The sequence below is a fragment of the Lissotriton vulgaris genome, unplaced genomic scaffold (genome assembly GCF_964263255.1).
Source record: "Lissotriton vulgaris unplaced genomic scaffold, aLisVul1.2 SCAFFOLD_622, whole genome shotgun sequence".
Taxonomy (NCBI): domain Eukaryota; kingdom Metazoa; phylum Chordata; class Amphibia; order Caudata; family Salamandridae; genus Lissotriton; species Lissotriton vulgaris.
The window spans coordinates 508,889-521,029 of record NW_028246711.1 but is presented as its reverse complement, the minus strand read 5'-3'; the positions used below and the strand labels follow the sequence as shown (position 1 = coordinate 521,029).

Below are 12,141 nucleotides of genomic sequence, written 5' to 3'. Positions count from 1 at the left end.
TAGTAGAAGCATTTTGTACACTATTGTATAGCTCAGTATAAAGGCCCTTGTGCTTCTAAGGTACATCTGATAGTTTGCTACCTTCTAGACCTTCAGAAATCATGCTAAGCTTACACTTCCATATAACTGCACCTTTCAGCCATTGCAGCTTACCTGCCAAACTGCAAACATCAGTCACTTTTTCGTATACCAGTCGTTAAAGAAAGAGTTAAAAAGAACTATTCCACCACATGCCCCACCAGTACCTTTGTGTAATTTAAATGCCATACTGACAAGCTTTAATGTCCACACATTTGAAGCCTGTACATTCTTATCCTCTGCAGTTCCTCTCTTAAAAGGTAGCATTCCTCGTGGCTATAACTTCCCTAACAAAAGTATAAAAAATCCATGCTCTAACTATAGAAGAGCCTCACTTTCAGGTTTTCCAGGATAAGGTACATCTTCGTAGCAACCTGAAATTTCTACCAAAGTTTATCTCTGCTTTCCATTTGAATCAAACTCTTGACTTACCGGTTGTCTTCCCTAAGCCTTACAATGTGACAGAAGTGGCTCTTCATACACTCAAAGTTAAAAGAGCACGCATGTATTACATTGAGAGAACTAAACCTTTTAGACAAACACAACATATTTTTATGGCTTTCTCAAGTCCAAAAAAAGAGCCATCTCTAAAGAAGGAATTACAAGCTGGATTGTGAAATGTGCTCTTATTTGTTATATTAAGGCCAAAAGAACACTACGTAACATCTCACGAGCACACTCTGCAAGGAAGACGGGTGCTGCAATGGCTTTCTTGGGAAACATCCGTTTAGCTGACATTTGTAAGGCAGCTACTTGGTCAAATTCACACACATTCATAAAACATTATTGTGTAGATGTTTAGGCCATGCAGCAAGCTTTTGTAGGACAAACAGTCCTATGGACGCTATTTCAAACATCTGCACCATCTCATGACTAGAGCCACCGCAAGAGGAGTACTGCTCTACAGTCTATGCATAGCACGTGTATATGCAGCCTACACATGCTATGTATGTTACATACCTAGTAAGCATCTATTTTTAGCATTTAAGACTGCAGATTTACATGTCTCCTCTTGCCTCCCCAGCAGGTATGTGGTGGAATCAGATGTACACTTAATGAACACTGTATATATGTAAATTTTTCTTCATGTTACACACCTGTCCAGCAGCAGTTAATAGCTTTACTAGCCCCAACCGCACTAGCCCCCATGGCAAGGGAAACAAGCATTTGCAATGCAATAGGTCTTGCATTTGGGAGAGTTTGAGCTATTGGGATTGTAAATGACAATGTCTTATATGTATGTGTTTTGAAAATCTGCAGATGGTGCGTAAACACGCACTTTGTCCTTCTAGTCGTTGCTTACGAGAAGCAAGGCTGGCAGTAAAAGAGGTGCAGTTACAATCTGTGTGAACTGTAGTGGCTATGGGGGTGGGGGAATAACACAAGGGGAGGAGTTAAGGACGAGTGGAGTTTGGGGGATGGAGAGATTACATGTGAAATTACAGGCACATTTAACTATTGGGAGCCCAGATCCCAGGTTAGTGGACAACCTAATCACCATAGGGTAAAAGATTGCCTGATCTTGTGTGCTGAGTAAACACTCCATGTTTTCATCTGCTTATTGGTTACATTATAGTGGAACACAGTTGCAGAAAGACAACTTCCTTTCTAAAGCTCGATTCATGTTGCCTTTGTTTTCTATGTGCGTTTTTTTCCAGAGATGAACTGTTATTTGCCATTATTTAAATTGAACCGATGATTCCAAAATGTATCATATTAATAACTCATTAAAAACATGCACATTTAAGGACCGAGAGGCCAATAGTTGCATCACATTCCTGTCTTGTTTTACTTGAATGCTTCATACATTTGTGCAAGCAGTGTCACCCTCATTCTGTTACGCTACACTGAAATAGGGTCTGCTCGCGTAGTGCAGAGAAACTCGACTACTATTAATCAACAGGTTCCAATCATTTACAGGCCAAATGTACATATAACATGAGTATATACAGTATTCTCCAGTGAATACAGCTAAATATTGCACTAAGAAGTGGCGTTGCGTTAGTTATAAGTTTGTTTCCCTGAACATACTCCCTGGAATTTTTGAGTTTATTCCCATCACCGAACCCCAAACGGCTAATTTTTTTAGGAACATTTATATGTAATTCTAAATATGGAGGCTTTAAAATAATTTAGCTGAAAAACGTAATTTGCTTTGACAAAAATAAAGCTACTGCATTCCTTTATAGACACATTAACCCCAGCCCACGCTGTGTATATTGCATTTATGATTTAGAGAATATTCAATTTGTAGCTTGTGGAAAACTACATGCAATTTACTGAAATATATATATTTAGGAGATTTTGCTTTCTGTGTGCAAAACGTCTAATTAGAGAAACTTCCAATGTTATTTTCCCTTGCAATTTTGAGCTCTGACAGGTTCCTTTTTACTGACAACTTTTGAGCATTCCCAGAACTTATCGATTCACAAAGCTGTGGGAAGAGAGAGGGGGAATATGTGCTTAGAGAGGTTTGAGTTAGTACAGCTGCTCTGCCACAAAAGCAAGTGGAAGCTGAGAAAAATAAAGTGCTTGAAACCATGTGGTAAAAATGTACGCTACACTGGAAGAATGCAAAAGGGGAATAACTGCGGTAATAAGGAGAAAATGTGTTACTGACATCTGCTGCTTGTGATGAAACAACACTACACAAAAGGCAGCACTGGGCACACTTTACTACACCCTGGGATATTCCGATATGAAAGGAAGCCTCTCGAAGATGGTGGGCGATGCTGGCAATAGCGATGGAGACTAAAGTGGTAATTCATACTCATTTAATCTACAAATGCTATGTATTTGTAAGCCCTTGGCGGGAACGGTTAAGTGTGTTTTTTTTTGCCATAGACGTGGTGACCGACATCTTTGCATACATGCCAACACATCAGAAAAGAAAAGTGGGAGATTTCTAAAAATAAAACCCCGGAGAATAGGGCCTGAATTGGTTAATTTGTCATGCATGGGCTTTGCAAGTGTGCTGCTGCATGAACGGATATTTGAAACGCAAATGCACATTTTTTTCTTACCTTTTAGAAGCACTGAGAAAGCGCAATGGCAGGCGGAGAGAGCTGATGCAAGTGTTGAGCTCTGACCTGCAGGAGTAAGTGTCTGGCAGTGCATATACCATGTTATACAATACTAGGCAGGCTCTGTCAGCTGAAACCCTCGAGGAAGTGGTTTTTGCATGCAGGAGGTGGGAGATTAGGCTTGAAATCGGGCGGGTGGCATTTATGTCTCTGTGAACACGTTTTGACCATCCGGCTTGCCTAGAGATCGCATCCTAACCAAGCTTAAATGGAAACCGAGATAGGCTGTTTGACGCTCACGCATGCCATTGTGCAAACTATCCTTGTTTATTTTGGGGTGAAGTGACATTTCCGTCTTAAAGGAACTTTGCGCAACAAGTGTCAGCAACAGTAGGAAAGCGGAGGCTATAACCTGATCAGCCCGTTTTTGTAAGTAGGCTATGTTTAAAATGAAGACTAACAAGTAACAACCTAATCAGCGAATAATGTCAATTGATTAAGTCAAGCTGCAGCTGTTGTGAGCATTGCCGGGATCCAGCAAGAGGGGCGCAGTCATTGGTAGCACGGGAGCCGTCTCAGGGAGCTAACCTCTGCTGCAAAGCTGTGTGCAATATGAAAACCTATGGTTTAAGAGTGGATTAAAAAATAAAGGTATACCTGCATTGTAACTTGCATGGAGAAAAGTGCTGTCCACATCTCCGCAACAAGGGATCGCCCTTCCCATGCACTCTGGGGGCGGCGTACAAAGTAACAAAAGGAAAGAGGGGGTTAAGGGTGGGTGCATGGTGGGAGGGTGACGGGAACAAGCACAGCCCTTTGAAAAGAAGCCTAAGTATCGTCAGGGGCTACTAAAAAAGCCTAAAAGACACCCAAGCCCTATCTGGAAAAGGAGTTAAAAGAACCATAAACAATAAAGAAAAACACATTCGTTATTTAGTTGTAGGCAGCACATCGTGCTGTACTCTGGCAGGTTCATACAGGCGTAGAGGAGGGGGGGGGTGATGTTCGCATGTTGTCTCTTGCATGGAAAGAGGTTCCTATGTAAAAAAAAATCAGTGGGAGGTGCAGGGGTCAGATGAAGCCCCGTGCTTGCTGGGGAAAAGGAAGGCTCACTTTGGCAGATCGCTGTAATAAAAATAAAATAAAAAAAACTGACAGAAATGTTATTAGTGAACAGTATTTGACACCGGACTTCTGCAGAGCGGTGCGGGGATCAGATGAATCACGCGCTTGCTGGGGAAAAGGTAGGCTCACTTCGGCCGATCGCCCAAATTGTGTTTTTTTTTTTAAAGCGGCAGACATTGATGAGTGCTGTGTACAATAATTAAGTAAATAGCTCTCAGAACTGATAATGAAAGCTCACAAGGTAGGACAAACGTGAAAGGGCCAGTCCTCATGGGAGATAACAACAGAAGACCCGGAGGCACTAAGGAGGGACTAATAAGCCTATTAACAAATCAGAAGCCACCATTTACAAAGGACAATGATGCAAGCCAATAAAAAATATGGGTGTAGAGTGGGCGGAGCTTCAATTCCATACTTAAATACAGCATGTCTCAAAGAGACCGTGCAAGCGCTGCCTAGGCGAGACCTAAAAATGAACAATCCTAACAAATTCTCTAGAAAAGGAGGAGATCGCCATCGCATCAGCGATAAAGACTACTTTGAGAAAAACAAGTTGTAAAGCCCGAGTCTAACACTAGATGGCAGGAGTGTGTATAGTACGTGAATCTGCAGCACTAAACGCTATGTATAGACGCTTACAGGTAAGTAACAAACTCCTTTCAGTCACTTTTCTCAATCTAGTGATATTTTTTATTTATTATACTTATTTTTATAGCTAATAAACACAGTTTTGCCAATACTGCTTTAAGATACGATGGTGAAAACACAGATTTTTGTTTTAAATTGTTTTTTATTCATAAGGAGAAGTTTATGGATCCTGTGTGTAGGTTTGACTTTTCCCTGTGTAAGGCTGTCCATTTCGTATGACTATGTATGACGATCCCCTGGAAGAGACCCTATACCCCCCAGAATTGGTATTGAAAATCTGGGATTCAAAAGGCATAACACAAATAATAATAGATTCCAAACCAGAACAACTTGAGTTTGGATTGAGGTATAAATGGATCAATGAATCGATTTCTTGCTTAATATTTGATTATTGCATAGATGGATTGATCAGTTGTTAAAAGGAAGGGTTGATCAGTTGGCAGGTGGATGATTACCTTTTAGACAAAATCAGCTTTTGGATTGATGGGTTGATGGATGGATTTATAGGTTAATATAAATGGAAAATACAGATTTGCAGCCTGCATCACAGGAAAAGGACTCAATCGTTTTGCTTTTGGCAATACAACTTCTAGAGGGAGTGTTAATTAAGTCTGGCTGATGTCTGTGCGACAGAAAGGATGATGGACTTGTTGAGGATGGCAGGGTCGATCACTGTAGGTGGATATGGATGAGTGTATATGGGCAAGATGGGACTGACCTTTTGGTTTCTAAGCAGTAGAACTTGCCCTGACATTGCAGGACATATATCTGCTTGGCACGGCAAATGTAAAGCCATTAGGTTTCTACTACCCATAGGTAGATTTTACTTTACTATGATGGTCGATGTCTATAATGTATGGATAGCAGGTGTATTGCCTTACTTTCGATCCTAGTTGTGTTTATTGGCCTGAAGTGTACTTTGTAAGAGAGGCAGAAAGGCCGTTTGCATCACATTGTGATATGCTGGTGACTCTTTTATTGGTAAGGCTAACTGGACTGTTGTTCCTCAGCTGTGACTAACTATAGGGAGCTCTGTCTGTGCTGACCATGGTGTCCTGATTGCGAAGGTTGGAAAGTGTTATGTAGTTGTTATCTATACTCACCTCAATGTCCTCGTGCCCTTCTACCGTACCTCATTGTAGAATGCCCTGTGTTCTGTGATCTAGAATGTGAGGTTGACAAGACTTGACCTTTGGTAGTTTCTGTCGGATCGTCGAGGGTCTTGGATGCCAGATTCATCTCTCTGCAATAAATGTTATAAAACCATCTCCTGACTTCCTCGTTTCATCTCAACATTTTTGGCGACGCTTGGTTTTCCTCGACGTATCCTGGAGAGAGTCTTGGTGTCCCTGCGCTGCACGCCTGGTTTCCAGCCTCCGTTGATGATTTCGTTTGAGGTTTAGAGTTTCAACTCCAGCATGGTTTGGCTCTGATGTCCGTTATTTTCCCTGAAGGTACTTTTCCCATCTTAAGTTTATTTTTGGGAATCCATGCCGAGGGATTTGCTGAGTGAGCTTATACGCTCGAGCTCAAGCCAACCGTTGCTGTGCTACGTCATCAACCACTACGTAGCTGGAATGCTTTCTTCTAGCGTGGAACGCACAGCGCAGTATTTGCGTGCTTTGTTTGCGTATTCGTGCGTGTGTCATCACACGTCTCGCTACGGGCGGCCATCTTGGATTTGGCTTGTCTATTTCACTCGTGTTTCGGAGCTGTTTCCTGATGGACCTGCGAGTGAAACAGTTCGATCTCAACTATTTTCTTCCTTAAAACTTCAAGGTATACCTCCTGGTTTTTTTTTTGCTCTCCTGTGCAGTACGTTCACGGTGATCTGCACACCTTTAGTCTGAACTTGTTTACCTATTTGAGATTTGATTTCTTCAACACAGTGAACGTTTTCCTTAACTCAATGACGCTTTGCAGTATGCTGTGAATATCCTCTCCGATTTTTGGTTTCTTCAACAAAGTGCCATTTTTCTTGATACAGTGACGCTTTGCAGTGTGGTGTGAATATTACCTTCTGTGCAACACGCTCACGGTGATTTGCACACCTGTCCTTTTTTTTTTTTTTCTCTTTTTGTTTTACAATGGCTGAGTCCAATTCGAATGTTATCATGCCCCCTTTGTTTCTATCTACTTCTGGTCCTCCTAAGATTATTTGGGAAGATTGGCTATGTATTTTGGAAAATTATATTGTAGCTTTGGATGGGGCAAATTTTTCTCCTGCTAGGAAAAAGGCACTTCTTTTGAGTGCTTTGGGGAGTGAGGGTCAACGTATTTTTAAATACCTTCCTGTTGCTATGGGTCCCAATGGACAACCTATGGACAATTAATATTTTGAGGCCATTAAGAGATTAGAAATCCGATTTGCTAAAGAAGTCAATGTTGTTATGGCTAGGTATAAGTTTTATACCCAACCCCAACTTGAGAATGAAAGTATTGATGATTTTATTTCCAGATTGAGAGAACTTTCTGTGAAATGTAGGTTTGGCAACATGTGTGCGGAATTAATTCGTGACCAGTTGGTTGTACAATGTAGGAATAAAAAAATTCAGGAGAGACTATGGGCTGCGAAGAATCCCACACTTAAGGAAGCCATAGACTTAGCCAAAGTCATTGAAGAATCACAAATTTGCATTAAGGAAATAAGTCAAAAAGACAGGTCATCTAATGAAATTGCTAGCACCAGTGTTGAAGATGAGTGCGATGTTAATGTAGTCGCAAAAAGAAGAGTGGGACGTTTTTCAGGGAATGTTGCCAAATCTAGAAACAAGGAATGTTCTCATTGTGGTAGTCAGTATCATTCCTCTGATTTAAAAAAATGTTATGCTTTAGATCAGAATTGCAACAAGTGTGGTCGTAAGGGCCATTATTCTCGTATGTGCAAAAGTTCAGAAACTTCTGAGAAGTCTAAATCAAAAGTCAATGTTGTTCAAGAACTTCATATGACAAAAAGAATTCTAGCTTTGGGTGAAGATTTAGATCTCAGTTTGGTCTCTGAAGTTGATTCTCGGAGACTAATTAGACCTCCTGCCAACTTTAATGTTTGCGGCAAGGATGTTTCCCTGATGGTAGATTCTGGCTCTATGTTTACTATCATACCTGAATCTATTTTTAACTCATTGTGGCATGATATTACCTTGTCTATCAAGGATATTAATCCTGTGAGTTATCAGGGCCAACCTATTGACATACTAGGTTTTATGAAAGGTCTCATAAAATGTGGTTCTAGGTGTGTTTAAGGCAAGGTGTATGTATCCAGGGATGGTCCTCCCATTCTTGGGTGGATGCACCAGTTTGACTTAAATATTATTATCAATCCCAGGGCACCTAACCAAATTATGGTTGTTGATGAAGATATTCAGCTTGATCAGATTCTTCAAAATGCCCACAGGGGTTTTGAAGATAGACTAGGTTGTGTAAAGGGGTATATGCATAGAATCATTCTTAAGTCTAATGCATCTCCTGTTCAACACAAACTCAGAAGAGTTCCTTTTGCTGTTAGAGGTAAACTTAAGGATTTGTTGAATGACCTTCTAAACTCTGGTGTGATAGAACCTATTGAAGCTTCAACATGGATTTCTCCGGTCGTTTTGACCCTTAAGGCGGACGGCCGTTTGAGATTTTGCATTGACTTAAGATCTCTTAATAGAGATATTGTAATGGATACTTTTCCTTTGCCTAATATTAACGAATTATTGCAGTCAATTGGTAATGCTAAATTTTTCTCAAAAATCGACTTAAGGAGTGCATACCATCAAATTAAGCTCCACCCTTCTTCCAAAGCACTTACAGCGTTCATCACCTCGGAAGGCACTTTCCAATTTACTCGCATGCCGTTTGGCTTAGCCTCGGCGGCGAGTGTTTTTCAGAGGATGATGAGTGGTTTGTTTAAAGACATCAAAGGGGTCATATTTTTTCAAGATGTCTTAATTTCAGGTAAAACTGTGGAGGAACATAATGCTGTGTTGAAACAAGTACTTTGGAATTTGGAGCACATTGGTGTGACAGTCAACAAAGACAAGTGCAAGTTTTTGACTGAGAAAATCGAATATCTAGGTTACACTGTTTCTAGTAGGGGTTTTACTCCCAAGCATGATTTGTTGTTGGCTATTAGACATGCTCCTCATCCCAAGGACAAGGAGCAATTGCGCTCTTTCTTAGGATTAGTCGAATATTATTCGAAATCTGCGAGATCCTTTGCTGATGTTGTGGAACCTTTGAGATGTTTGTTGTGCAAAGGTGCTAAATTTTGTTGGGCCAAGGAACAACAATTTGCGTTTTCAAGTATAAAGGAGAAGATTTGTCAGGCTGGAATTTTAGCTCCATTCACTTCTAATTGCAAAACTATTTTGACTGTTGATGCTAGCCTTACAGGTTTAGGTGCGGTACTCTCCCAAGTTCATAAGGGGGTGGAGAGAACTATTGCATTCGCTTCACAGACTTTGACACAAACTGAAAGGAATTATTCAGTTATCGAGAAAGAGGCTCTGGCGGCTGCATGGGGTACTGAGCACTTTAGAGTATAACTGTGGGGATCACGTTTTTGTTTGAAAACAGATCATAAACCTCTAATGAAGATTCTATCGGCTGGTGGTGCGGGCAAAGGATCTGCCCGTTTAGCTTGGTTTGCAGCTAGGTTGCAAGAATTTTCCTAGGATGTGGTATTTATTCAAGGATGGAGGAACTCGCAGGCTGATTGTTTATCCAGATTGTCTTTGGATTGGGAAGTTGTTGATAAAGCCTTGGTGGATAAGCTTTCCTCTGAGGAAGCTGTTGTCTGTGTGAATGAGATCAGTGGGACTACTATCAGTACCTTTTCTATGGAACAATGGGTTAAGGAGATGCAAAATGACAAGGTTTTAAAACAAGTTATTGTTCTGATCAGGAATGGTGCTGTTCGGGAAAGTGTGGTTTCAGTCCCTCTAAGGCCGTTTTGGAAGCTGCTGGATGAGCTTTCTGTATGTGGTGAGGAGGTTATTTTGCGTAGTGAGAGGTTTGTGCCTCCGTCTGGTTTGCGTTTTCAAATTTTCAAGAATGCTCATGAGGGGCATCTTGGCCAAGAAATGACTATAAAAAGAGTCAAACAAGAGTTTTGGTGGCCTGCTATGGATGACCAAATTCGTGGTTGGGTTGAAGGGTGTTTGTTATGCAAAGATAGTGAGAAAAGATTAAGAATTGGTGCTCAAAAGAATTTTGGTCACATCCCTTATCCTGGTAAACCCTGGCATGTTATTTGTCTGGATTTCATTGGACCTATGTCGGATCTTACTATGGATTTCCGCTTTGCTGTTGTCATTGTGGATGTGCATTCTCGATGGCTAATTGTGAAATTTGTCAGGGAAATCACTACCATTTCTACTATTGAAGAAAACTTTCTTTGAAGAGGGTGTTCCTCATTCTTTGTTGACGGACAATGGGACACAATTGACCTTCGGTGAGATGCGCTGCTTTCTTGAACGTTGGGGTGTTAAACACTCCTGCACATCTTTGTACCACCCTATGGGTAATGGCATTGTTGAGAGGGCCAATAGATTGGTCAAGGGTAAGTTTTGTTTATTTGCATGCTGAGCTTTAATGTGTTTTTATCTATTTCTTTCATTAGGGAAGAGGATGTGTTATGTAGTTGTTATCTATACTCACCTCAATGTCCTCGTGCCCTTCTACCTTACCTCATTGTAGAACGCCCTGTGTTCTGTGATCTAGAATGTGAGGTTGACAAGACTCGACCTTTGGCTGTTTCTGTCGGATCGTCGAGGGTCTTGGATGCCAGATTCATCTCTCTGCAATAAATGTTATAAAACCATCTCCTGTCTTCCTCGTTTCATCTCAACAGAAAGCAATGTGTTTTCCGCATTATTAGCAGGTGTGAAGGCACTAGCAAGGCAACTCTGTAACTGGGAAAAAGGTAGATCAGTTGGGTTCTCGCCCTGAAGATATATCTATAATGGTGTGATTGCGGTGAGCCAGTAATAATGAGGACAGGGAGAGCTCTTGAGCCCTAATACCTGGAGATAGTTCTGTCTGATAGTACCATGTTTCCTCTCCTCAGGTTCTTACTGCAGTTGGCAGAGAGGACAGAGGGAGTAATCGTGACGAATGACAATTTGCGCGACTGTGCGGAAGAGTCCCCCAAGTGGAAAGACATCATCAAGCACAGGTATGGAAATGAGCATGACCCATTTTCTCTTTCTCTGCCCCTCTCCTGACAGAATAGAATTCACCTCATTCATTTCACAAATGCCACATTTGCCACCCTCCAGAAATTAAGGTTTTTCTCTATTCCATGCCCTCAACAAGTCTTCAGAGCGGTCTCCCCTCTTATATTGGGTGTGGGACTTGCATCGTGCCTCATTTTCCGAATTATAGTTAAAGCCATCTGACGCCTCCCATCTCTCATCCCCCTTTAAACCTCCCACCTCGTCTCCTCTTTTGATTAGATTCCCCTATTGCTCAGTTTCTATCCCTTACCTTACCACATATTTAGTCTTTGAATGGCTCCTAAGCACAAAAGACGCAATTAACAAACAGTTGAACAAAGATGACAGAGACGACAGGGACTTTTGGAATGTGGTCGTTTGGGTATAGTGCATTAAAGTAATATCTTGTGATTAATGTGTTTGGGGTAGGGGGTGCTAAAGAGCGGGGTAGAGCTAATGATGGGGTTCTATAGTAAAGTTCTTCATGAGTGTTGCAATATGAGAAGAGCGTCAGTAGGAAAGAGCATCAGGACAGTAGATACAGACACCTAGATTTTATTTTATTTATCTACTATCTGACGTATGTCTGAAAAATGTTGGGAGAGCCAGACAACCTCTAGGTGAGCTATGGGTAATTCCTGGGCCCAGTCTTTACCAAGGTCACTAAATGTGAACTCTGTACTGGCAAGAGTAAGTAGGTCTTATGCTCTATCTTAGTCCTGAAAGCGGAGCGTTAAGCAGACTTGGCATCCCCTCTTGATCACTAGGGTGAGACTAGCTCCTTGTGAGTCTGAGCAAGACTAGTCTATACTCTTTTCCGTACAAGGCGATTGTGAGCAGGCATTGGTGTCCTCTCTTGAACTCTATTCTGGGCGACTCTGAGTATGATCTTGGTGTGAATCCAGCTTTGATCATGTCTTGTATGGAGTGATTCATACTCTGGTCACTACAGGTAAAACCAACTCTCTTTGAATGTGTGCAAAGGCCAAATGTAGCCAGCTTTGGAGATTGTTAGTAGGGCTGTATCCAGTTTAGGCAGTAGCGATGAGCTCAACTCTTGATGAGTC

At 41.4% G+C, this 12,141-nt stretch overlaps 1 protein-coding gene across 1 annotated transcript in view; it reads left to right on the top strand.

Moving 5' to 3' along the window:
• Positions 1 to 12,141, top strand: part of LOC147665776 (protein KHNYN-like) — a 377,656-nt gene that overhangs the window by 337,258 nt on the left and 28,257 nt on the right. The window contains exon 5 of the mRNA XM_086949493.1: positions 10,927 to 11,034. Within this exon, the coding sequence (XP_086805619.1) occupies positions 10,927 to 11,034 (108 nt within the window). The remainder of the gene's footprint in view (positions 1 to 10,926; positions 11,035 to 12,141) is intronic.